Source organism: Equus asinus, chromosome 28 (genome assembly GCF_041296235.1).
Source record: "Equus asinus isolate D_3611 breed Donkey chromosome 28, EquAss-T2T_v2, whole genome shotgun sequence".
Lineage (NCBI taxonomy): Eukaryota > Metazoa > Chordata > Mammalia > Perissodactyla > Equidae > Equus > Equus asinus.
Window position 1 is genome coordinate 41,573,475 of NC_091817.1, and position 26,881 is coordinate 41,600,355.

Below are 26,881 nucleotides of genomic sequence, written 5' to 3' on the forward strand. Positions count from 1 at the left end.
CCGATGAGTAGAGCTGGATGAAGAACTGAACTGACAGGGTAAAGGAGAGTGCCTCCAGACCCTTCTAGAAACACACTGCCTAAGTCTTGGAGGAGAATTGAGTTGATTCTGTTCAACTGCATAGTGATAAAATGACTTTCTAGATTGAAAGTTTTGACAGCTTACTTATATAACTTAATTCTTAATCCCATGGGATCTTGGAGAGTCCTCAAGAGATATTTTGTGCATCTTCTCTGCTTTTAGATGTTACTTTTTAATAGGAGCAAGTGGGTGGTGATGGGGATATTCCAGGAGAGTACCAGAATCAGGAGAATGTGGCAGAGGCAGAGAGAGTTAAAAGGCATGGCCCAAGTTCATTTCTAATACCATTATCTACCAGCTGAGTAAAATTGGGTGAATCATCTTCTGTTTAGGCCTCGTCCTTTGAGGAGTGGGCAGTCTACTTACAGCACAGGGCCGTTGTGCAGGTTAATGAATTAAATATGATAATCTATGTAAAGTAAATTCTAAATAAGCATTAACCGAAGGAATGGGATTCATCATATTGGTTTCCAACTTAGTTTGTCGGTATTATCAAGATTCTTACCTTCACGAGTATCCTTTTATTTTACTAGTATTGGAAGGAGTACTTCTCAAAGTATCAGGTAGTATTTAGTCAATGTTTTAAGAAATAAAAAACAACTTTTTCTTAGTATAATAAGCCCACAAGAATATGAATTTACCCTAAACCATAGACCTATGAAAAGTGGTGGTGCCGTGGAGGGGGATGTGTCTGTGTATGTGTGCTGTTCAGCTTGTAGGATGTGGTGGACATTTGTCTACATTCAATTGGTGTGTATGTAGTTTTGATACTGGAGCTGGGGAAAGTGAATGTTTGAGACTCATGACAAATCTTGCAAATTTTCGGGAAACTGAGGTTCAGAGGGATTAAGTAATTTGTCAGGGAGTCACCTTGTCGTGAGTGGGAGCGCTGGCTGCAAGCCCACGGCCACCTACACCTGAAGCCCATGTTCCCTCCACGTACACAAGACTGGAGGAGAAGGGAAGAGATGGAAGACATTTGTTTAAAATTCAGAAGTTGATTTGAGATTCCCTCATCTTTGTCATACTCTCTTTGCTAAGGCAGGAATTTGATTCATGAAGCCTGGAAGTAGTTGAAAAATGAGGCTTAGAATGAAAAACAAATTCTAATTAAGTCAAGACACCATTCTGGTTAATTGAAGGCTTGCTCTATATTAAAGAAAAGCAAAAACCTTATTCTCTGAGTGTTTCTTAGACCCAGGTTTTTCCCACAAGTCACCTCCATTCACGTTTCTGGCAGTTTTCTTCTATGTCGAATGGTAATAACTTACCCAACTCCTGGGCTCTGCCTGCAATCTCTCCTCTGTCTCCGATGTCACTCCTCTCTGCCTTCTTCAGAAGCTATTATATGACCTCCAGATCTCTCTCTGACTCCCTGTATTACCATTAGAAGACATCTACACTGGGAAATCGCTCAGTTCCTGTTTTTGATTAATATTTTATCAGCCGCAAGAGGAAATGGTATTCTATCGCAACACTAATAAGTAATTGAGCAGATGAGATGCTAGTGCTAGCTTTGGTAAAAAGTACAGGCAAAGTTACAAGTGAAGAGCGCAGGGTAATAAAATCAGGTGTCAGAATCGAATCTCTGGTCAAGTTAAAAATCTAATGCTGGTCTGAGCAGAAATCAAGCATTAAATCCTTTCTTGAGCAGTGGCTTACCAACCTCTATTTATTGATGATAGTAATAGTAGTAGTAACAATGACTACCTTCATTTAAATCCGCACATCTAAACGAAAGGACCTACAATGTTAATTTTTCATAGTGTTTAATGTGTACCAATATGTATAAATTCCAGGTTGTTAGTGGACAGCTGTAGACGGATACACTGCAATTCCCAGCAAATGCTGAGAATTCCACTCACCCTACCATATTCAAATGGTTTTACAGGAGAGGAAATAGTAGAGCCATCAGTAATCATACCATCCGGTAATTATCGAATCATAAATGTTTGGGGAGCTGAAGGTCACGGGCTTGGTAGCAACTCGAGTCAGTCCTTGTGCATTTTAAATGCTTGTGTTCTGTATCCGGGTGGTGGTATTTTAATTCCCCCTGGACAGTCCAATGGGAAAAAAAAAAAAGAGTTATTCTTCCATATTTATTTTTCTTCCTCATGGGTGAAAAGGCTTTTTGTTTTTCGTAATATGGTGGGGACTGTAAGTGGAAATGATTTCAGCACATCACAGTCACGCTTCCTTGTAGAAAGATGCTACGTTTTCCTTCATGCATGATGTCCAGCACAGGGCGTCTGATTTATGAGAACAGGACCCTCGGGGCATCAGGAAACAGCTGCATGCACTCTCCCTGCAGAGGCCGGGCTCTCCTGGGAGGCCCAGAATACAGCCAGGAGTGGGAGTTTTAGGGGAAGAAATTGCAGGTTAGAACACAGCACCGTTTTAAGAAACACCAGTAGGTTTTTTTTTTTTTTGCCTTGCATGTTTTATTAACATTTGCTACCATACTCAAGCACAATTCACTTAGGTTTCTGTTTCTTGTGTATCACACAGGAACTTTCATTAAATTGTGGCAATTCCAATTTGTGCGTTTATCAAGTCGACATCAAATAACATGAATTGTGTTTTAGCCTGCAAACTTCACTTTGTAAATCTCTAGTGCAATTGGGCTGATTCCCTCCTTTGTGCTTCCTTCTCTTTATAAAGCTACCATTTTTATTGCTAAGGTACTGTTATTGTTGGTTTTTAAGAAAAATTGTCATGATATACCTGACATGGGAACCAGACACAGCCATTATGGATAATGCAACCATGTATGTGGCTCCTTTCTTGTTGTTTAAAATCGTTTTTCATCAGATACTTCTTTCTTAATCTCCCACCATTAAAATCCAACTTATTTAGTAAAGTGTAATTGATTAGAGATTTCGCATTTTTCTTTTAACTAATTAATTATTGGCAACGTAATAAAAAATATTTATCTATCAATGGAGGTTAAAATACATGAATTAATTTCTTTTGACAATACATATGTTTTCTTATAAGGCCGAATATAGTAGAAAATATTTGTTTGCAAGAAATACTTGTAGTGGTTCTTACTTTTCAGTCAGGATTGAGTAGCAAGATGCCTCGCAGCTTCCACTGCATTTTGTAGGGGACAGTGACAAAGAAAATGCCACCAGTATTTTCTCTCTTTTTAAGCAGTCTTCTCCACTCCTAGGACCCAAGAGAGAGGAAGGGCAGTGGTGTGCTAGAGTGAGCACTTAACTGCCTGGCACCTGTCACCAGCTACAGATGCTTCTCTTTCTTCTTTCCTCATTTGTCCCCATTCTGTTGACTCTGACACAGGATGCCCTGACTTGAGACTCCCCAGAAGTTTCAGGAAGTTGAGCACTGCTTTAAGAAAAAGGCCTGAGGCAAAAAGTATAATTCTTTTCCTTCTAAATGGAGATATAAAAACCATATAAGCGTGATTTATCATTTGATTGGAACGTTATATTTTATGGTCCTAGAGCACATGGCTCATCAGAGCTGCCTCTGACATGCCGTGAGCGGCTCTGGCTTTTGTAATTTTGATGAAAGAGCTTCTGCAACGGTATTTTGGTGCATGCATGCACAGTGCTCGTCATTAACATATTCTTCCAGGGCAACACTGGAACAGAGGAGCGGAGATCAGAGCACCCTGAAGAAGGTCCCGACTGCACCCATAGTGGAAGGAGGGAGCAGAGGGAGAGAGAAGCAGGGTCAGTGCAGGCCTCATTTGGGCTACTGCTAGTTGCTTCAGACCCCTTGCTGATCTGAAGACCTTGAAGATGCTAGTGGTTCTGGATCCTTACTTATGTCTGGAAGCATGGTGGCACTGAGCCATCCTTCCCCTGACTGCCGTGAACCAGAACATCATGCGAGAGGTCTAATGCAAGTGATTCTCTAAAGGTAGACGCTGAAATAGGAAAGGTCTCAGCAAGACTGTATAATATGCCAGACCCAGTGCAAAATGAAAATATGGGGTTCCAGCCAGGATCTGGGAAGTTATTGTCCTCTCTCTATGGGCCCACCACCCCAACCTCGGATGGACAGGCATCCCCCAAGGATTGCAACCTCCACCTTGGGACACTCTTGGGACCTGGATCAGGGTGAGCAAGAGGCCCTTTTCCCAGTCACCATCCCAACACACTATGGTCCTGCCAGCCCAGGGTGGGGCAAGGCTGCAACCTTTCATTATGTCCATCCCCAGGCGCGCCCCCCACCCCGGACCAGATGTGGAGGGCAGCAGGAAGATGCAGATATCTGCTGCCATGGAAACCTGGGTTGAGGTTCCTGATGTAAATGTCAGTGGTCCAACCTTCCTGATGTAAGGATCAATGGTCTAGAGGTGGGGTTAGGAGGAAAGGGCTGGCTTGGCCCAGGGTGCCAGTGGGCAGAGAGCAGATGGCTGAGAACCCATCCTAGGGAGGCGGGGCAGACACACACGTGAACTGAGACTCCAGCCCCCAGTACATGCTCCATTGTTCCATCGGTCTTCACTTACAAAGCACAGATTCAGACATAAAATTATTAGGAATTGCAAGATGGTGACTGCAGAGTGTGCGGCCCCGTGTGACTATGCAGGTGTCACAGCCATGAAGCCCACCATAGATCCTAGAAAAGCTCATCCCAGGGAGTGCTGATCTGGAACACTTCCAACTAATGGCTTCCAAGAGGCCAGATCACAAGCTTGTGAATTTAATGGAAAAGCTTTTGATATGGAATATAGCACATGGCCTATTCTTATTTCAAAGTGAGTTTGAAGCAAATCAAAACGTGGACCCTCCTGCTCTTGGTGAGGTCGATGTGTGACACAGGTGTAAACACTTGTCAAAGCACGTGGAGAGTCTACGCTTTAAACGGATGTGGCTTATTATATGTAAATTACACTTCAACAAAGTTGATTTTTGAAAAACGCTCTGTTAGGGATGAAAGATTCGGCAGGACCTGAGGACAGCATCGACTTAACTCACTCTTCTAAGTTGGTGGCAGAAGTGTCTTTTCCATTCGGTTTGTGTCCCTTAGGTTGATCAGTTTTAACTATATTTAACCATGTATATTTCAGTCCCACTGTGCACCTGACAGCATGTTAGGCCTTTTTAAAATATATGTTATTACATTTAATCTTTATTATAATAACCCAGTGTGGAGGGTATTCTTTACTCCAGTGGTTCTCAATCAGGGGTGGTTTTGCCCGTCAGGCAACATTTGGCGATGTCTACAGACATTTGTGGTTGTCACATCTGGGTCAAGGGGGTGAGGAATGGAAGCTGCTACTGGCACTTAGTGGGTCGGGGCCAGGGATGCTGTTAAACATCCTACAATGGGCAGGACAGCCCCCGCCACAAAATGTCAGTAGTGCCAAGGTTGAGAAACTCTGCCTTGTCCCATCCTGCAAAGCTTCAAAGTGATTATGTCACTGGGAGGGGTGGGGATTTTAACACAGCCTGGGACTGTTTCAACCTCCTTTACTGTGGGTAATTAACAAAGAATTAACAGCAGAAGATTGCCCTCACCAATGCCCATCTAGAAAGCACTCTTATTCAAGGTGCTAATTAGAGGGTTTTGTTGCCAGTAAAAACAAGAATCAGATTTCATGATTGATTCATGATCATTTTAAAATTAATGCTGCTATTATCATACAAAGTCTTGGTAAGTGGAGGTAAGAGAATTTTTGCTTTGGGATGCTAAGTCAACATTACTGTAAACACATGGCAAACCCATTTATCTCAGGCTTAATGCTTAGTTGTTTCTTCCAAGCACTTCTTAGGTGCCTTTGGGCTTTTTAACATTCTTTGGCAGTTGTAATTTATTAATTGATTTTTAAATTTGGCTTGTGAAAATCAACTTTAGTGAGGGGTTTGAGGAGAATGAAAAGGGCTATTTGGTTTTCAGTGGCTGGTTCTTGATGTTTAGCATTAGGGAGCAGGGCTCAGACAACCTGGGAACCAGGAGATCTTAGACTCCCAGCTTCCTCCCATCACAGACGAAGAACTGGTTACCCAGAAAAGGACTTTCCACCATGTAAATTTCAATAAAAATCAGTGATGTTAAGTGGCCCCTCATCAAACGCATCCTAACATAGCTTCATAGAGGTGAGCTCTCCTATTGCTTTATTTACCTGGATTCTTAGATATGTTTTATTTCGTTTGCTTGTTTTGTCTTTTTGTCCCAGGGACCCCTCTGGGCGGTCTGATGAAGTCTTGTGGGCCCCTTCTCAGAATTTCTTTAAATGCATACTATAAAATACCTAGGATAATAGAGGGCACCAGTTATACTTAAATATAGTTCTGTCTGTGACCCCAAGGCGTGTATTGAAGCAAAGCCAACACGTGGTGCTAATCATAGTTTTAGAAATCTAACTCTCTAAGAGTTTTGTGGATATTTCTGGGTTGATATCTGACATTTTTCACCCTATGAAATTCAGTCCAGTGAGCTCTGCCTCCAGCTGCTGACAGAGATAGTAATAATAATAATTTTTTGGAGGGGAGGTCAGGGGCGGAAGATCAGCCCTGAGCTTACATGTGTTGCCAGTCTTCCTCTTTTTGCTTGAGGAAGATTGGCCCCGAGCTAAGATCTGTGCCAATGCTCCTCTATGTTGTATGTGGGACACTGCCACAGCATGGCTTGATGAGCAGTGTGTAGGTCCGAGCTTGGGATCTGAAACTGCAAACCCAGGGCGGCCGAAATGGAGTGCGCAAACTTAACCATTATGTCACTGGGCTGGCCCCAATGATTTTTAGTATTTATAGACTACTTATAATATACTAGTAGCTGTGCTAAACATTTTACAGCAGATTATCTTATGTAATCTCCACATCATATAAGGTAGGTTGCTTATTTGACAGGTGAGAAGACCTTACAGAGAAATGACCTTACAATCCAAATTTCCAGACTAGAGTTTCAAACCAGTGCATGGTCTTAATTCCTTCTCAGTTCATTGTCTTCATTTCATTAATGCTGCTTACATTTCACTTGGGTGTGGTTCTTTGATGAGTTTTGGCAATGTTTGGTAGAAACTTCCTAGGTTCTCATAAGGCTCACAGCCAGAAATTAGACAAACTAAAACAAAGGTGTCAATTTAGCTTCCCAGCCTAAAGGTAAACTTTGATATTCGACAGTCCTGGGAGTTTGCCTTGAGGGAGAGCAAAAGCAAGAACAGCACTTCCATCCTCCGTGATGGATAATTTCATGAGGATTTCCTTTTTTTTTTTGTGAGGAAGATTGGCCTTGAGCTAACATCTGTTGCCAATCTTCCTCTTTTTGTGTGAGGAAGATTGTCACTGAGCCAACATCTGTACCAACCTTCCTCTATTTTGCATGTGGGATGCCACCACGTCATGGCTTGATGAGCAGCGTGTAGGTCCACACCCGGGATCCAAACTAGGGAACCCCACGCCACCGAAGTAGAGTGTGCAAACCTAACCACTACACCACTGGGCAGCCCCAGGGGATTTCCTTTTTGTTTTTCCTTAGGATGAGAAGGAAGGAGTGAAACCCTTTTCCAGAACTCCTTTAGGATGGTTCCCTTGATTAAATTATTCAGCCTGTTTGGTTAAAACAGTTGTATAATAAGATTGTGATTATTAATATTACTATCTAATCTAATACATTACTATCTTACACCAAAAATTATCATTTGTATTTTGCTATCAGTGCTTTTAGTTTTTCCCCAATGTATGAAGTTGGATAATTAGGCAAATTGTTTAAACCTGCTAATTATAGTAACTTTTTGTCTCGTTGTCCACAACCTATTTGCTCTTGTTAACTCTCCTGGCAAAAAGCAAGTGATGGATTTCAGTTTAGATTTTCACATACAAGTGTTTCACTAGACAAAATTACCAGTGAATACACTTGAATGTTTAGTAGCTGATATCAAAAGACGTCCTCTAGGTCTTTAGGCCCCTGCTTTTACTGTTATGCATTTTTATGTTTTCAAAACCCTGTGGTTTTCTCCCTCGAATGAAGCAGGGCCAAAATAATATATTGATCTATCAGCCAGTCAGTCCCCATGTTAACAGTGGAAAGAATGTTTTGCAGGAGTTAGTGTAGATGACAATAGACATGACCTGTGTTAGTGGTTAGTTAAGGAATGCTGGAATTTTTTTTGGTGAATTATCTGTCTAGAGGGGAATGGCTTCTTAAGGTTATGTTGTTTGAGAAGAAAGCGTTATGAAGTGTGAAGTGCCCAGCACAGCACTATAAATTATGAGTATACACACTACACACTTAAAAAAATATGCTTGCAAATGCAATCAAATCAATACATGCTAATCAAGAGAATTCTTAAACGTGCAAAGAATATCAGTCAAAACTCTCATTGCCCCACCCTTCGAAGAAAATGGCCCTGAACTCTGGCTGTGTCTGTTAAACTTGGACCTGAATCAGAATCATGTGGAGGTGCTTCTTAGAAATGCCGATTTCCCCATTCCACTCCAGACCTCTTGAGTCAGAATCTCAGGACTTGGGAGTTAGCTGTGTGCTTTTTCAAATCTCACCACATGATTCTGCGACCACACTGAGCTCTGAAATAAAACTTCGGGAAATCGGGACACTCCGTTTGGACACCTCCATGAAGAAATGGGTGGGCAGTCGATACAAGTGCATACCCTGGCTTAGCCTCCTTCATTTTCTTAAGAGGATGTTAATTGTCCCTCTGCTGACTTGGTTGCAAGTTGCTCCTGGGTTCTGCCTAGATTTGGCAACAGAGATTATCTGCACTGGCATTCCTTGCCAGGGCTTATGACTTCAGCTCCCTGCTCTCCAACATTGATCAAACGTTTACTTAACTCATGGAAAATCCACCCATCCCTTCTTATATTCTAAAATTTATCTGCAGAACAGACCAGATCACCGGGAAGCAGGATACTTGAACCACATGGTTTGGACTCAAAGTGAGTTGTTATTATCTCATCAACTGTACATGGAAAACGAGCGAGGGAGAGGGGCTCATGTATGGAGGGCCTTTTCTCTGGCAGCCTGTTGGCTTCTTGGGGTTGATGTGCACAAGTCCCTCAGCTGTAGGGGAGGCAGATATGGACCAGGTGGCCCCTGTGTCTGGGAGCTGGTTGACAAATGACACACAGCTGGCCCCACAGGCAGCATTTGGCCCTTCTCCCCTTTTGAACAGAGGGGTCTTTCCTCATCATGCACATTTGGTGTCTGGGATTTCGAGTGAATTAGAAGCACAGCTAATAACATTTTCTAACAGAGTCTCCCTGGTGAACTTGAGTTTCTGAAAGATTTCTAGTGTAAGAGATAGCAAGGTATAATCACGGGCTCTTCTGAGTGGCAGACCTGTGGTTTTTCTACTCCTTGAAAGTTGTCCTTCCATCCCTAGGCCTAACTCTAACTTATCTTCCAGATTCAGCTTAAATGTTATTCTTCCAGAAAGCCTTTCGTGGTCTTGGAGGACTAAGTTTTGTGCTGCTCCTGAATGTTCCCTCGGAAGTTTCTAGATCCCCATCACTCTTAGCACGCTTGATCATCCTGTTTCTCTATGTGTCTGTCTTCTCCGTGAGCCCAATGAGGGTAGACGTGCATCAATCTTGTTAACAGTTAGACCCCAGGTAGTAAGTATAAGGCCAGGTACAAAATAGTAACCCTATAAATATTTGCCAAAATTGAAAGATGAATGCCAAGAGAGTTCTTAGAAAATGGATATAAGCCAGGGTTGTAATTCAAGTCATACTAGGAATATGAACATTAGAATCATTGGATCCCTGAGTTAACAGGAAATTCAGAACTATCTGGCTACTCTTTATCTGTAATGTGGTCGTCCTAGATGTATTAGCTGTGCAACCTTGGGCAGGAGGCTTCCCCTCTCTGAGTCTCCTCATATATCAAAAATGGAAAAACCCTGTCTTCCTGGGAACATTATGAAGATTAAGTCAACCAATCAGAACAAAGCAGCGTGCATAGTACCTGGCACAATATGTGTGCCCAAGATACACTGGCTGTTCTTTGTTATTATAAATCTTGCTTTTGTAAATCCTGGTGGCTCCTTGAAACAACCAACTGAAAACCATCAAGAGACTCATGGTGAAAGATGACCATTGTCATGTCCCTGGAAACTCAATTTTGATTTAGATGTCCACAGCATCTAATTTCTACCATTAAAAGTTTTTTTTTTCTTTTAAATGATAGTTTTGGCATGATTGGACCCAAGGCTGGAAGAGGACACAGGCACATGGCAAGAAAAGCATCCTGGAATTTTAGACAGAAACACAGGTGAAATAGAGGGATGATGGCCCAGTGTGGAGGCCAGTTGTCTCTTCCCTTTAGTCTAAATAGTGACTCTTTCAAAACCATGTATTTTGGGAGAATGCTCTGCAATATTGCTTTATATTGTGACTATAGATGGATACGCCCCTAACTCCCGAGTTCATGTCAACGAGGAGAAATTGCAAAGCAGTTTATGTCTTATTCCCTCTCTCTTCCGGTGTTGTCTCTTCCCTGTGTTGAGACAGCATTGCGTGGAACTTCTCCTTGCACTGTGAACAGAGGCTGCAGATGGACAGGGTCTGCTTAGGGAGAAAACATCACTTGTTAATTCTACTTCCGCCATCAGAGTCTGAGTGATCGGTGATGGGGACCAAGTCTGGATTAGGTCTCCATGGCCCCGTCTTTCTGAGTCCGGGAGATGGATGATAGGTGTAATGACTCTCTGCTTTATCTTCTCTCCATCTCCTTACTGCAGCTCTAACTACTCACTTTTCATGTTTGGGATTTAATTGTAGGATTCCATTTCTCCAAAGAGAAGTCAGGAGAGGACTGCAGTGTGCAGAGAGCCTGCAGCTGGTTCATGCACACCCCACCCCCATTCTGCCTTGAAGCAGAGGGAAGGGGGACGTCTGTGGGTCCTCAGAAATGAGACTGCCTTTGTGTCTGATGCCGCAGACTTTTGAATCATTTTTGAAGAGGTCTACTTCAGCTGGTATCTTCTCGCTCTTGATGAATAAGGGAGGTTGAACTGACTTCTTCTCTGTGATCATTAAGTAGATGGTCTTAGTTACAATGCACCTTCCGAAATTCCCAGAGTACCGTTTCCTTTGGTAGCTGTGGCAGGGAAAGAACAGAATCAGACATGGGTCGGAGGGAGTCCGTCTCTACCACTTCCCGGAGTTGTGACCTTGAACAAGGAATTTAGGCTTTCTAGCACTCAGTTTGCTCAGTGTAAAGTGGGGATGAGTAATTGAGAGTGGGCAGGGAAGTCCTGCATGTAGTCTTACATGCAAAGTGTGGAGCACAGCTCCTGGTGCAAAGTAAGCACTCACTAAGTGTTCGCTCTCAGTATTCTGGGTGTCTGCAATAACCACGAGGGCCTAATGAAGTTGTTTGGAAGTTTAGAGCTAGCGTTTGTGAAGTGCCTACCACTGTTCGCCTTATACAGTAGGCATTTATTAAATGCTGATTACTGTGATTATCCTGAAGTTTGAAATACATGCAGTATGACAGAAAACTGTATTAGACAACGTTTCGCCCCCATGGCATATACATACATTTGAAAATGTCATTGGGTATAATTTGGCACCATTCTCCTCACTTCTGCCCCTGTCTAAATTAAGTTTTTAGTGTAAATGTCATATCCTTCATGCAACTGTATGTTTTCACCGACAGTCGATTTCAGAGTCTGAGGTTCTCAGCCGAATGAGTTCATGAGGACTGAAACCTTTGATAATGAAGGTGATTGGTGCCGTGAGACAGAAGGTACCCCCAGTGGGCCCATATTCCTGACTGGTCTTGGGGGTTGTGACCTTTTGTCATTTGAGTAATTGGCTGCCCAGGTGATCCTTGAATGCGGCTTTGCCCATTAAGCCATGCTGGGACTCTGCTTCAGGCCTGCTCTGATTCTTTTTCTCCCTCTGCAATTTCCCACTGCCAGTACCTATCCCAGTGCAGACACTGGCCACGAACGGTACTATCTGAGCCTTCCCCATTAGGTCTCAGCTTCAAATCAATGCAATTCCAGGCAGACCAATGCACTCCCAGGCGGGCATAGGGTTGTGCCTGCTTAGCCAGCTAAGGCGTGACCTCTGATGTAGATATCATGATGGCAATAGGAGAGGAGAATGATGACAGATCATGAAGAAGGAAAGGCGACTTGCCTCTAGCTTATGTGGATTATTTTTTCTCTTTTAATTTCAATGTCTTTGTAGTTGGAACAGACTTCTCAGCATAACAACAGAACCCTTGTACTGAGCGCTCACTATGTGCTGGCTGTAGGCCAAGTCTTTTAAATGTCAGTGTTAATACCCTCCCTTCCTTCCTTTCTTCCTTTCATTCATCCATCTTTCTATTTATCCATCTGTCATCCAACTTAATCCTTAATCCCCGAACACCCCAGTGATAGCTGATGTCCATTTTCCAGGTGGGTGGATGACGGTCTAAGAAGATGGAAGCTCTCTTACGTCATTCTGCTCCTCAGTGGTGGAGCTGGTTTTCTCACTGACTATAGATGCTGAGCCGTAACTGGCAGACCCACTGCCTTTCAACTCAACAAATTATAGTTGTTTCCATCCTCCTCGTTGTTGTATGATTACCTTTTCTCATGCGTCTTGCAATCTGACTGGTCATGCTGACATGGGGGCCGTGGCTAAACCATGTCACTTGTAATTGGAAACAAATCCACCTGATAAAATCCATATTCATACACAGGCAGAGACAGGGTGTTTAGTTATGCTGTTGCTGCTGTTGTTACATCTGTTGGGGACCAGAGTTAGAATTTGGGTCTCCATGGCTGTAGTTCCTATGGGGTAGGTAGGGATGGACAAAGTTTCCTTTGGAATGGCGAGGAGGCCGGGTTAGGGCAGCTGGTTTTGTACGGATTTGGAGAGGTGGGTGGGAGAGTTAGAATCGTTCACCCATGTGGATGGCACTCCCAAATGGAAAGCCACCAGCTTTGGCCTGCTCAGGAAGGTGTAGGAGGCGGGCGCGAGTTAGGGCCCCCTTTCCCGTTTCCACAGCCCTCGCCTAGTTTTCAGGAGCCTGCTGATAATCAGTAAATGAAATTGACCTTTCCCCCTATTCCTGCAAGCTGAAAGGTGAGGGTTATGTTACAGGGAGAATCCTGAACACTGTCTTCTTGGCATGTGGAATTTCGAGCTGCGCAGACGGGTGAAATTATTTTATTTGGGAGAACAAATTTAAGTTTGGCAGTTAGCTGAAAGAAAATTAAGTTTCTGATTGCAGGTCCAATTCTCTGGCCTTCTCAAGAAGATAGATTGTAATCTTTAATTAATCTATCACTCACACCAAAAAAAAAAAAAAAAAAAAAGAAGAAGCTGGACCAGGGGTAGGGGCCGTTCGTATCACACTTATTTTGGATGGCTGGGTCTGTATTCAGAATCCCAGGTCCCAATAGCTACGGATTGCTTTATCTACTCTGGTTTCGTATTTTGATTTCCCCGTGAGTGTTGCTCTGTGCAGGTTGAGGCCTGGTGCTTGCACTTTGGCCACAGGCTCACTCATTGTAATGAAGATGAAATGACTATGAGGGTGACCTTTCGGTGCCTTTGTCTGGAGGCGCCCTCCTCTTTAACTGAACACCTTTCCAACACACGTGTTCTGAACTCTTGAGCTGCTCATTCCCTTCCCTGAGCTTATTGCTCAAGCTGCAGTTTATCATTATATGCCTCCCAAGACTTTGTATTTCCTACGTTTGACATCGAGATAGAATTTTTCATAACCCTTTACTAGTCATAAATTTGATTGTTAAGGGACCAGGTTAATCTTATTTCTAATACCAGCATCTGATTTTGAAACCCTGATTTAGGAGCATTTTTCTTTCTGCTCCCTTCCGAAAACACAGGGTAGAAAAGTATAAAATATGTCACCTGATATTGGAGGATTGTTTATTTCTGTTCATTTTGTCCTGAATAGTACCTAAGAGATGCATTTGGAAACTTATCTTGTTCATATGTTTCTTCTGTTGCAATTTCCTCCATTACCTGAAATAGTCACTTTGGACAGCAAGCAAAGCAATGTGCTTTCATGGCTGGAGGGTGAATGGTAAAGGAGTTTCTTGGTAAGGAAGCAATTTGGGGACCATGGAAGCATCTGGAGACAGGAGTTATCATTTTGTGTTGCGTAATATTTAAGGAACTTGTACCCCTAGTATCTCACGCCTGCCTCTCTCATAGCCATTTAACTCTGTTTTATTGAAATCCTTTTATTGTTTCTCCTCTAGCTTCTCAGTGTATGATACACAGTAGGTGATCAATAAATATATGTCGACCTGAACTGTAGCATTTAGGTCACTAATTAGATTCACAGACAACATGACAATAGGTCTATGATGTGGAGACTCATTTCTGAGCCTGAGTGAGCCTTGTTCTACTCCTAAAAGATTTTTGTGAGGACTAACTGAAATAACTCACAAAAATACCCAGCACTTTGCCTCTCTGGTTGGCATGTAGAAGGCACTCTTATCACAGAACCTATTGTCGGAGTTCCAGAAAGAAAACATATGGCATTATTTAGGGGGAGAAGTTACAGTAGAATTTTTAGAGTGTATTTCTCTTCCAGTCAACAATTCTGCATTGATAAGAAGTGGGCACAGAATAAGTGCAAGATATTTAGTTAATTCTTGTTGACAGAAGTTGGACTTCAGGTCCAAAGACGTTATATTTTTGGGTGCATACAGATGCATTTTTAAAAATTTTTTAACTCTCTTCCATGTATGGGAAGATTTGCATATGCACTATCTATACAAATTGTACTTGCAGTGGCTCTCCAGGAAATGAAATTTCTGCACCTCGCCAGAGCATGTTTCCCCACTAAGGGAGGCAGCTGGTAATTACTAACGCTAATGTCAGGGTGAGGTGCCATAGATAATCTAACACAGACAGTGACCCCCAGAGCATTTACATGCCATGCTGGAATATGTTCGTTTTCTTTATCTTTCTATTAATGCACCTCTATTGAGCAATTTACTCTCTCTTCAAAGATAGGATCAGATCCAATATAAATTTATAACACCGCACTTAGATTTAAATACAGACATTTCCGAGCCAGCCTTTATGGCCTAGCGGTTAAAGTTTGGTGTGCTCTGCGTCGGTGGCTCGGGTTTGGTTGCCAGGTGCAGGACCACTCCACTTGCCTGTCAGTAGCCGTGCTGTGGCAGCAGCTCACATAGAAGAGCCAGAAGGGTTTACAGCTATATACAACTATGTACTGGGGCTTTGGGAGAATAATGGAGGAAGATTGGCAACAGATGTTAGCTTGGGGATAATTTTTCCCTGCAAAAAAAAAAAAAAAAGATTAAAAAAAAAAAGCAGGGGCTAGCCCAGTGGCATAGTGGTTAACTTTGTGTGCACTCTGCTTTGGTGACCTGGGGTTCGCTGGTTCAGATGCCAGGCAGGGACCTACACACCACTTTTCAAGCCTTTCTGTGGCAGGCATCCCACATATAAAGTAGAGAAAGATGGGCACAGATGTTAGGTCAGCACCAATCTTTTTCAGCAAAAAAAAAAAAAAAGAAGAAGAAATACAGTTTAAATACAGGCATTTCCCAGTTCATAGTCTTTCTGGCTCACATTCAACACACAACACACACACACACATACACACACACACAAACTTGCTCCAAGCCACACACCAATCTCAGAAGTAGAATCAACAGTCCTTCTTTCTGTTTCCACCAATTTCTCTGGCCTCTGATCTGTGGTCAGTGTCTGTCTGAAAGAGTGACATATTCATATATTTAGATATGGTTGACAAAAGCAAAACAGAACCTGGACAGGATTAATGTTGGGCAGCAAGAAACAACAGAAAAAAACAGTCACGAACCCAGGTGCTTTTTATATGTCAGTTATTAAGGGTCGTTATCTATTCTTTTAAGCACAATCTTGATTCTGAGCGTTGGTTCCAAACCTTACCAAAGGTTTGGTTCTCCCGCATGTGTAATGTGTGATATTCAAACATGTTTGCTGATTACAAATCCATTAGTCCTTGTTCATGGGCATACTTGGTATTCATGAAAACCACTGATTTGGGGTAAAAGAAGGAAAGAGCTAGCTTTGTTTTTGACATACAAACGACATGTCATTTGCCAATTGTTCATGAATGCTGACATTCACTACGGGTCTCTGACCGTGGAATGTGCCTACGTGCGCATCTGTGTGTAGTGGCTAGGACTCTGGGCTTCTGGTTCTGAGTCCCTGCCTGAGCCGTGAGCTTCCGTGAGTTCCTGGGAGCTCTTACTGATTTTATGCGAGGGACATCTTTATGAGAATTATGTCCCCTACTATTACGCAGTTGATCATCATCAGCTGAGTTGGGGAGGAATGAGTAGATATAATTAATTTAGAGTTTTGAAAGGCCTTTGAAAATACTCAGAGAACTTAACATATTTTGAGAACTTCAATTTCAGTGTGAAAAGCAGTTTACAAAATTGCATGTACTGTGTGAATCTACTTTTGTTACAAATACGCACAGGAGTACACACATAGAAGAAGGCTCTGAAAGAAACACACAGAGTTATCTACAGTGTTTCTGGCTGGATGGGTGTGCTTTAGTTGTTCAAGGTTAAGTTACTGAACTTTGTCAAACAGCCGTGGATTCAAATTCTGTCTCCATCGCTAGTTGGCTGGGAGCTGTGACGTTGGGTAAGCAATTTAGTGTTGATCCACTTCCAGGTCCTTATCTGTAAAGTGACAATTGTAATAGTACCCGCCTCCCAGGGTTATATGCCAATGGATTAGGCACAGATCTAGGAATTCAGAAAATGTTCTAGTAAGTGTTACTTATTACCATTTCTGCTTTTTCCTTCTCCTTTTCTGATTTTTCTCCTTTCATGAAAGTGTGTTGCTTTTGTAATATGAAAACTAAGAAGTAGTTAAAGTTTTTTGTTTTGTTTTTAAGAATCAGCCGAGGACTGGTGGAACTATTTTCATGCATTTGCATCTTGCTTGAAGCCTGTTACCAAAGGGCTTCTCTCACAGAGGCTAGAAAAAGTGTGAACCAGGCAGATCCCAGCTATCCACCTGGGTGTAATCTTCAGGATTTTTCTAAAGTAGTGCTTCCTAGAGAAATCTCCCAAATTTCCTTTGGCCCCAAACATTTCAGGATGTGAAATGTAAGCTAACAGAAACCATCCATGAGTGCGTCTTAGGCACTCTATAAATGATATTGGCTGGATGACTGTAGACAGTGACCTCCTGGTGCCTGTTTCCTGCATGTGGATACTTGGGTAAGGATGGAGCTCGCAGCTTCATATGAGGTGATGGACTCTGTGTTCTTCAAGCTGGAAAACATTAAATATCAAGCCATCTGAAAATTAGGACAGTGATGAGGGGTGGTCTGAAGAAAGCAGGAGTGGATGTGTGGGAACTTACAGTAAGCTATTTCCTTGTTGGGCCTTGGATTTGATCCCAGGTTTCCTTATGGCTAAGGCCGGAAGCAAACCACTTTGCTTGCTCTTCTCAGGGAACGACAACTATGTAACACAAGCCAGTCTGTAGAGGTGAACGTCCTCCCTGGAATTGAACTTCAGCAGGTGCCTGCTTCACAGGTCCACACATGAGGCCTTGAATAATCCAGTGAGCAAAGCTGTGCTCAACTGTGATTTTATAAAAGACACAGAAATGCATTTCGAATAGACCGTTCTTATATCAGCCCCATGAACTGGCATAACCCTGACTCGTAATTCAGTGAAGGCATTTCTGCAAGAGGCGAAGATAATAAGCTCCAAGTGCTTTCATTTTCTGCCTTTCTTTCTTAATGCAGGGAAAATTGAGATGGGACTCTCAGTTAAAATCCAGATGAGGGGCCTGGGAGTCGTCACCATCTGACCCCTGAGGACATTAGGCCAATCTCTTTCTGTAGCCAGGACCAATAGTGAAATGATAGGAGGGTAGTAGAAGCAAAATAGCAAACATTTTTTCCTTCCTGGATTAAAAGTGTGTGTGTGTGCTGCGTATGTGGAGAATGGGGGTGAGGATGGGGAAGGGATGGAATTTCAACATAGTGCAGTTTTTTATTTCTCGCTCACATTCTATGCCAGATGTGGGTTAGTAGGCTCCCAGGGTGATGTTGTCTCCATTGTCTCATAGCTGCACCATCTGGCGCACATGGCCTTCTTGTTCACCACTGGAGATGGTCACAACCGCAACTGTATACTTTGGTTTGGAATGCCACCTGTCACTTCCACTCAACAGCCTATTGGTCAGAACCAATCACATGACCTTGCAGAAGGTGGGAATGTCTAATCTCCCCATGGGCCTGGAAGGAGAGGAAAATCAGACGCTTGTGCACACTCTAAGTCTTTACCAAAATGATGCCCCCTTTGCCTACAAAGAAAAGAACTAAGGGGCTATATTGTTGGTTGATACTATCTAACTTGGAAACAGAGCAAAAGATGAATTTTTGTACAAAACCCCATTATACAAGCCCCAGGGGGTTATTTATAATAAATTGAAGGAAATGCCACCATATGCAGGGAATAGTGAAATTAGGAAACATGCTTCAAAAGCATAAGTGAAAAACCACTTTAGAGTAACATCGAGATAAATTTATGAGTGATAGAATTACTGTGGGATGATTGTGATTATGTTCCTGATCTCTGGAAGTGGATTCGAGGAGGAAGAACATGTGCGCTTGCCAGGGGTTTCTTGGGGCCACAGATACACGCTAGGTCTAGTTGATGGGGGGGGTGGGGCTGGCTCAACGTCCTTGGTCTCACACTTTGTAAGTTCCCGTTAAAGTAAAAGAAGCACTTGAATCTGAAGTCCACAGGCTTTCAGCAGAAGAATGAAAGTTAAAATATCTTAAAGGCATTTCAAGACAGTGTTATAGCCAATTTTATTGTCAAATGACAGCAATTGACATCTTGGATAGCAAAAATGTCACTGTTTCAGTTTGGGCTTGGTTCAACTGCATAAAACAGAAAACCCAAAACAGCATTGGCTGAAACACCAAAGAGTTTATTTTCTCACTTAAAAAAAGTCCATGGCTACAGCTAGTCCAGGGCTGACTTGATGGTTCCATTAAGTCATCAAAAACTCTTCCTATTTTTCTGTTCCATCATTCTCAGCCTTTTGGCTTCTATCCCAAAAAGTTCACCTCTTGATCCAAGATGGCTCCTGGAACTCTGTCCATTTATTTGAGTTCCAAGCCACAGAAAGCAGAAGGAGGAGGAGGCAGAAGGAGGGATGAGCCTTACAGCTGAGTCAGCTCCTTGTAAGCAGTTTCCCAGAGGTGCAGTTCAATACCTACTAACATCTTATTGGCCCAGACTGAGTCACATGGCTACATCTAGCTGCAGGGGAGGCTGGGAAATACAATTGTTTGGGTTTTTTTTAACCTGAGGGCATTACTTCACTGTATCAGCCTCCTGATACTAAGGAAAAGGGGGAAATGAACATTTTCCACTCTTTCCTGCTATGCCTATAATAAGAATCTGCTTGCTACTTGGGTTATGAGCTGCCACCCACATGGCTGCCCACTCCCCTTGAGAATGAACCTCTCCCACCCCTCTCACAAAAGATTCCAAGATATCTCTCTACAGATAGAAGTTAAAAGGAGGGGGAGTTTATCATTGGTGCCTCTGTCCAGACTTTCTATACCTCTCTTCTGCTTTTTGGATTCCTCCCAGGGATCTAATGATGCCATTTTCAAGTCCTATGCCATAGTGCTTCCCAAGCTTGCTCTCCTGACAGTATCCTCTGCTCCCAACTTGCCATTCCTCCTCCTTTATTCAGTCTATTCCACTGATCTCAGGTAAGAAGAAACCAGTCAAATGCAACCAAGTTAAATTAGGGTGCCCATTCCTCATATTACTCACATGGGCATTTTCCACTTAGAAAGTTAATATTTTGTGTAATTTTAGGTATCAGGGTTAAAGTGGGGGGTATTTTCAAACATCAGTGGGAAGGTGGAGTCATTTTAAGAAAGGGAGCTTTTGTCTATAAGTAACAGAAAAATCCATTAAAAGTAGCTTGAACAACAACAACAAAATATATTATCTCTTATCAAATGAAGCCTGAAAAAGAAGAGGAAGAGGAGGTCAAGCAGTTTCAGGTTTGGTTAATTCAAGGGCTCAAAAATATCTTCAAGCACCTGGTTAGCTCTGACTTTCTGCTCTTCTTTCCCCAGCACATTGGTTTATCTTCTTAGGCAAGCTCACCTCATGGTCACAAAATGGTTGCCAAAGATCTAGAAATCACTTGCAGGTATCAAGGACTAGAGGCGGAAAGAGAGAAGAATGTTCCTGTCTCAGGCACCCTTTAAAGACTGAAAAACATCTTTGCAGAAGCCTCTGCCAATAGAACCCATCTCATGATGCATCGGCCGTCATGGCATCACATACCTGCCTGTCTCAGCAAGGGAAATGAGACTGCCACGACTGTCTCCCACAAGTCAAGAATTCTTCTTTGGGCCAGGAAGGGGCCTAAAATTGTGTTAGCAAGGGTGAAGGAAGGAACGATGAGCAGGCAAGCCAACAGCCTCTGCCATGGGGTCCTCCATGCCATGGGATCTACACTGGCCATCAACTCCCTATGTATGAGAACGATCCTCCTTTCTTTTTTTTTTGAGGAAGATTAGCCCTGAGCTGACGTCTACCACCAATCGTCCTCTTTTTGCTGAGGAAGGCTGGCCCTGAGCTAACATCCGTGCACCTCTTCCTCTACTTTATATGTGGGACGCCTACCACAGCATGGCTTGCCAAGCGGTGCCGTGTCCCCACCCGAGATCTGAACTGGCGAAACCTGGGCTGCTGAAGCAGAATGTGCGTACTTAACCACCGCACCACCAGGCTGGCCACTGATCCTCCGTTCTAAAATCAACTCTAGGAGTCACTGCTTACTCATTGGAACTTCCACTGGGCACCTTCAACAGAGGTCTAGACCTCACACAGAAATTATTCAACAGCTGCCAAATTCTGTGCTAAGTTCTGTATTGAATGTACTGAATCCAGAAAGACCTGGAATAGAAAAATCTGGATTGAGGGCCGGTTCCAATATTAAATCCTGGGTGATAATGGAGGCTTCAAGCCTAGAAGGCTGGACCTTTCCTTTTGTGCTCCTTGGGTTGTGGCAAGAACATCCATCCTTGAAACAGGAACCTGTCAGATTCCTTGGATATACTGACAATACATTGATGAAAATTGAATGCCCATAAATTGCATAGCCCCCAGGGCCTGGTCTTTCTGCTTATGATTCAGAAACCCTGTTTATTTGTATCAAGGACAGTTGATACTTTCATCATCAATAAACTAACGTTTCAGCAGCCGGCCATAAATTTCTTGTCAGAGAAGAGATGATCATTAAAACACTGTAATGAAAGATAATCTCTGTCTAGACTTACATTCCTGAGTTTCAAAGCCTCCAGTAGGGGTGCTTGGAGGTTACTGCAATAAGAAAAGCCTCGCCAGGCCGAAACCAATGTTTCCTCCTTTCAAGATATCCCTGAGTTCATTGACTTGCATATTTTGACCAAGATCTAGCACAAGCTCTTTTCTTTTTTTTTTTTAAAGATTTTATTTTTTCCTTTTTCTCCCCAAAGCCCCCCGGTACATAGTTGTGTATTCTTCGTTGTGGGTTCTTCTAGTTGTGGCATGTGGGACGCTGCCTCAGCGTGGTCTGATGAGCAGTGCCATGTCCGCGCCCAGGATTCGAACTAACGAAACACTGGGCCGCCTGCAGCGGAGCGCGCGAACTTAACCACTCGGCCACGGGGCCAGCCCCTAGCACAAGCTCTTTTCAATGAATAAAAAATTTAATTTTGAGAGCAAACGTTTTGGTAAGAAAACAGAGAACTTATACTAGTATTCTCTCTGATTATAATTGTTAAACAGTAGACATTTTTCAATAAGTGCTAACATTTATTATATTAATTATTAATAATAAAATCTGACTCAGTAATAGTATAATCATCGTTATGACTTATTGAGAGCATGGTGCTGAGCACTTTGCATTCCTTGTCTTATTTCATCTTCCCAACAGCCTTATCCATTTTATTAAGTAAATGGTTCCTCATTTGCTGATGAGGAATCCGTACCTACTGAATTAAGTGACTGCCGAAGTCACAGAACTGTTAAATGTCAGAGCTGTAATTGAAACAGGACTGTGTGGCATCAGGGCTATTTTCTAAGTCACTACAATGCACAATGGGTTCAAATGAGATTGTTAAAAATGTGATTATTTCTAAAATAAGACAACAAGCTAAATGGGATTTAAGTTTCCATTCTCTCTTGAAGGATTCCCTTTCTAAGCAGATACCCACGAATCATCAGTGTCTTCAGATTCCCCGAGAAGGCTGACTCTCAGCTCCCCAGGACTGTACAGGGTGGTTTGATTAGGGGGTGACTTCCTTCCCGTTGTCAGCATTCAGGCCGGGGATGGGGGGTGGTTTACAAAGGTCAGAGGTTTCGTAGAGGGAGAGCTGTTTGGACTAAGTGACAGTCCAGTTCCCAGCTCAGACATCTGTGTTGGTTCCAAGCTCTGCTTCAGAGGAGGCAGTTACCTGCATGACCATCGTGGCCTTCTGCTTGTGGAATGTCTGCAAGTTGTTTCTTTTAACGCAAGCAAGTTCATCAGTCTCATTTCCCCCAGATATAGTGAGGGAGGAGAGAACCCAGTGATGCCCAGTAGTCATGGTTGGCTATCAAACAATTATTGAGTCCCCCCTCTGGGACAGGCTGTGTATTAGTGTGCTAGAACTGCCACAACAGAATACCACAGACTGGGTGGCTTAAACAACAGGAATTTATTTCTATTTATTGTCACAGTTTTGGAGGCTGGGAGTCCAAGATCAAGGTGGTGGCAGAGTTGGTTTCTCCTGAGGCCTCTCTCCTTGGCTTGCAGATGGTCACCTTCTGACTGTGTCCTCACACAGTCATCCCTCATTTATTGGGCATATCCCGGGTGTGCCCACTTCGTATAAAGATACCAGTCATACTGGATTAGGGCCCACCCTTATCACTTCATTTAACCTTAAGTATCTCTTTAAAGGTCCTATGACCAAATAAAGTCACACTGGGGGCTAAAGCTTCAAAGTATGAATTTGGGAGGGACCTAATTTAATCCATAACGTGCTCCATGCTGGGCATGAGGGATTTTATGGTGGGAAGGAAGAAACAGTTCCTAGTCTGTCAGTTTTCAAGGGAGACAGTCTTTTAAAAAAAATCATGTAATTAATCGCAAGATGGTTAATGCTATGACAAAGAATGTAAGGTACTAGTACCGCTTAGAACAGGCAACTGACCTTGTCTATGGGCTGGAGAAGGCTTCCCTGAGGAGGTGAGGTTGGAATTGAGGCATGAAGGGGAGAAGGAGGAGGTGAGGCAGGAGTAGGGCTTAGGACCAGCAAACAGTAGGTGTGATCAGGACTTTAAGACATGGTCCTGTATACAGCAAGTCCCCAAAACTGAAAGGGAGCCTGCAGGGCACATGCCTAGAAAACAAGGGCAAAAGATTTTTCAAAACAGTTCTGGATCCATAGTTGCATCACTGTGTAATCATATCTAATGCTGTGGGATTGCAATGAATTTGCTCAAGAAAAGATGGTTTGTGATTTCATTGTTTATATTTTGTTTGTTGCAGTAAAAAATTCTCAAAACTTCTGATCCCTAAGACTCAACTAGGAACTTATTTTAAAAATATCAGTTTCTGGACCCCACTCCCCAGACACTGTGATTTGATACATCTAGTATGAGGTTCAGGAATCTGTGTGTTAAACAAGCACTCCTGGTTCTTCTGGTGCACTTGGTCCACAGAGACACTTTCAGAAAGCCCCGTCTAAAGAGACAAGCTGCTGACTTGTTACCTAGAAAAGCCTAGAAGAATTGGGCATAACAGTACTTGCAAAGAACTATGAGACCTGTTGGAATGTCTGCCAAATTCAACTCATGGGGATGGAGTGAGACTAATATTTATTGAGGCTTTCATTGGAGTAAGGGCTTTGTGTGTGTCAGCTCTTTCAGTTTATTAAAACAATCCTACTTGGGGTGGAGTGGGGAGGCACTATGAGTAGCCCCATTTTACAGATGAGCAAAGTGAGGGACAAAGAGGCTGGATGCATTCCTAAGGTCACATAGCTCATAAGTGACAAAGGAGGCACCCAAGAGGAGGTTTAAACGACCCTGCAGTACATGTGTTTGTGAGGTATAGTAGCCAGCACTTATACAGCACCTACTGATCACTGAGCCTGAATCAGTGCTGCGTACGCTTCGACTTCTCCTTCATTAGGTGATCCAGAAAGTCTTGGATTGTGGACCTGATTTGAACCAAGAAGGTGCTGTTGCTTCTCTTCAAAACCCTGGTAATAGCTCTTGGACCTCATCCATTCCTTTCACTTGTCATGTCTTTTCTTAGTCTTCATTGCTAAAAAATCCACATGGCTTGGAGAAATAAAATATGGACAACTCAGGACAGAATCAGAATTTTCTAAATGATGAACTTTTCAACATAGTTTGTATCTCAATCCAAAGGCATTCTATCCCTAAATTTTAAAAACAATGATAAACAGTTTATTTAAAAAATTCCTCTGCAAACTCCTTGAGAGCACATCACCACCTTAGTGGATGGATCATATTTTTAACTTTTCACTTCCCATCAACTGAAACATAATCTCTCAAGGAATTGATGGGCCAGTTGACTCTAAATGAGTTTGCCTTTCACGCAGCGCTGTTCCGTCCGCTTGCCACAGAAATGATTCCAGGTCATTCCAATTTATTTAATTAATTTCAGAGATGAAATTATTTTGCCCAATAACTAGAATACTAATGGGACTTATTGTAATGGTTCAGTTCAGGTGTGTTGGTTCGAAAATAAACGCCTTCATTTCAATATTTGCCTTTTGGCTGCAGCCCGTTAACCCGTCGCACACTGTAACCTCATTAACATCACGGCTTAATTGTAAGTTAATGTGCACCTAGGTTTTGTAAGGCAGATTTCTATCGTAACTGCCAAGTTTTGCCCCTCAAATATACCCCAGAATTGGTGTTTCCAACAGATGGATGGGTTGGAGTGACATAACTCAGACTTTTAAATGTAATAGCTTTATCAGTGCCTTGATAATACAAATTTGAACCGATTTTTAGAAGTTCGAATAAAGTGAGGAAAATAAATCTTAGCCAGCTAGACCGTAATTGTGGCATTGAGATTTGTGGAGGTGTACTACATCTGTAATTGGGAGAGGTTGCCGGTAGTAAGCGGGGGACAATGGCACCGCTACAGAATTGGAGGCAGAATTAAAATCTGCATGTTAATAGCTTTCCTGCCAGTCACGAATGGATTCATTCTTCACATCTTGGATATATAAAGCTTATTTCAAAATAAATTCTGGGGAACGTTCAACCTGATTGAATCTGCTGTAAGCTCTGTTAATATATTTGTTCGAGTCACTTGCACTCAAAAGCTTTTTAGACAGAATATCACTTTTTTATATTATTCATGGTAATGTAATTCCCCCCTTTAATCTCTTCGGGGTTTCCCATTAAGTCATGATACGCGGTTCAGAGAAAGTTGGATCGACCATTAATCACACTATCTGGACTTCTGTGTGTCTACTTTTTGTCCATCTCTTAAATCAGCCACTTGGCAGCAGCAAGACACGGGGCTACTCCAGACCATTTGATCGAAGAGCTCTTGTTAGGAGATTACGCGACTAATCTGCGAGCGAGCTAATGGAAATCATTCAGGAAATAAAACTGAACAACATTAGCAAAATCACTACATATTATAGGAATCAAGTACATTCTAAATGACTTAATCCCGCAGTTTGGATATCAAGCCTAGAGGTAAAACGATCCTCTTAAATGGCCTGAGTTACCCAAATGCCTATGACTTCTATATGTATTAGCTATGTCAGGCAGGACGCCCATCAGCGATGCGGACTCTTCAAAGCATTTTTCATTTGACTAAGCAAAGTAAACAAAGGCATAGTGGATTGAAGGAAAAAAAAGGAAAAGAAAAATCGAAGGAAGAACTAAAATATTTTTTCCCCCACAGTCAAAGGAAATGCCTGTGTTGAAAATACCTGATCCATGGTACACGTTCAATAAATATTTGTGTTTGAACTGAGTTACTTGATATAGATCTAAGTTTTATTTCAAAAATAGTGGTTGTGAGTCTTTCAAAGTTCTTTGGCTTTCTCTTCTTCCCTAAACCTTAGTTAACAATTCATTAATATTGTCATTAAAATGCTCTTATTTGATCATTCCATTTATAGTCTAAGGGTGACAAAGCAGATCCAAGGATTTGAGGGTGATTGATAGAAATAATTTTCAGTCTAGAACAGGGTCTGCAGACTTTGTCTATAAAGGGCCAGATAGTAAATATTTTTGACTTTGTAGCCCCTATGATATCCATCACAACTGCTGAACTTGATGTATAGTGCAGACAGCCGATAATATGTAAACAGATGGGAATAGCTGTGTGTCAATAAAACTTTATTTACAAAAACAGGTGGTGGGCTGGATTTGGCCTGTGGGTTGTAGTTTTCTGGGCCGTGGAGCACATGTTTGTCTGCAAGACATAATTTCAAAAATCATTTTTCTGTTTGATTTTCATGGTTTAAAAACATGCCATTTTCAACTGTGGATGAGTGCCCATCTTTTGAATTTTGGTTTCTTCCTGACATAATTCCAAGTCCTTGCTTCGGGATTTCTTGTTAGCCCTGACACTTCTTGTCAAGTATGCTCCTCTTTGGCTCTGTTGGGAATGGCAGCAGAGCTGGAATTGCTGGATGTGAAGGCAGGAGCCAGCTTGGAGATGATACTTTCCATACTTGGGCAACTTGGGAAAAAGTCAAGAGTTTGGAATGAGGATTTGGAACAAAAAGGCTGAGGGCTGACCTCATTTTTTTAGGATAAAGAGACGAA

The 26,881-nt window shown here is 42.5% G+C and overlaps 1 protein-coding gene across 10 annotated transcripts in view; it reads left to right on the plus strand.

Moving 5' to 3' along the window:
* Positions 1-26,881, plus strand: part of WWOX (WW domain containing oxidoreductase) — a 934,084-nt gene that overhangs the window by 350,132 nt on the left and 557,071 nt on the right. Inside the window, exon 9 of one of the 10 annotated variants that reach the window (XM_070500697.1) lies at positions 20,152-20,187. The exons of the other annotated variants lie outside the window; for them this stretch is intronic. Coding sequence (XP_070356798.1) covers positions 20,152-20,172 — 21 coding nt within the window. The 3' untranslated portion in view covers positions 20,173-20,187. Of the gene's footprint in view, positions 1-20,151; positions 20,188-26,881 lie in introns of those variants that run through there. 10 annotated transcript variants of the gene reach the window in all.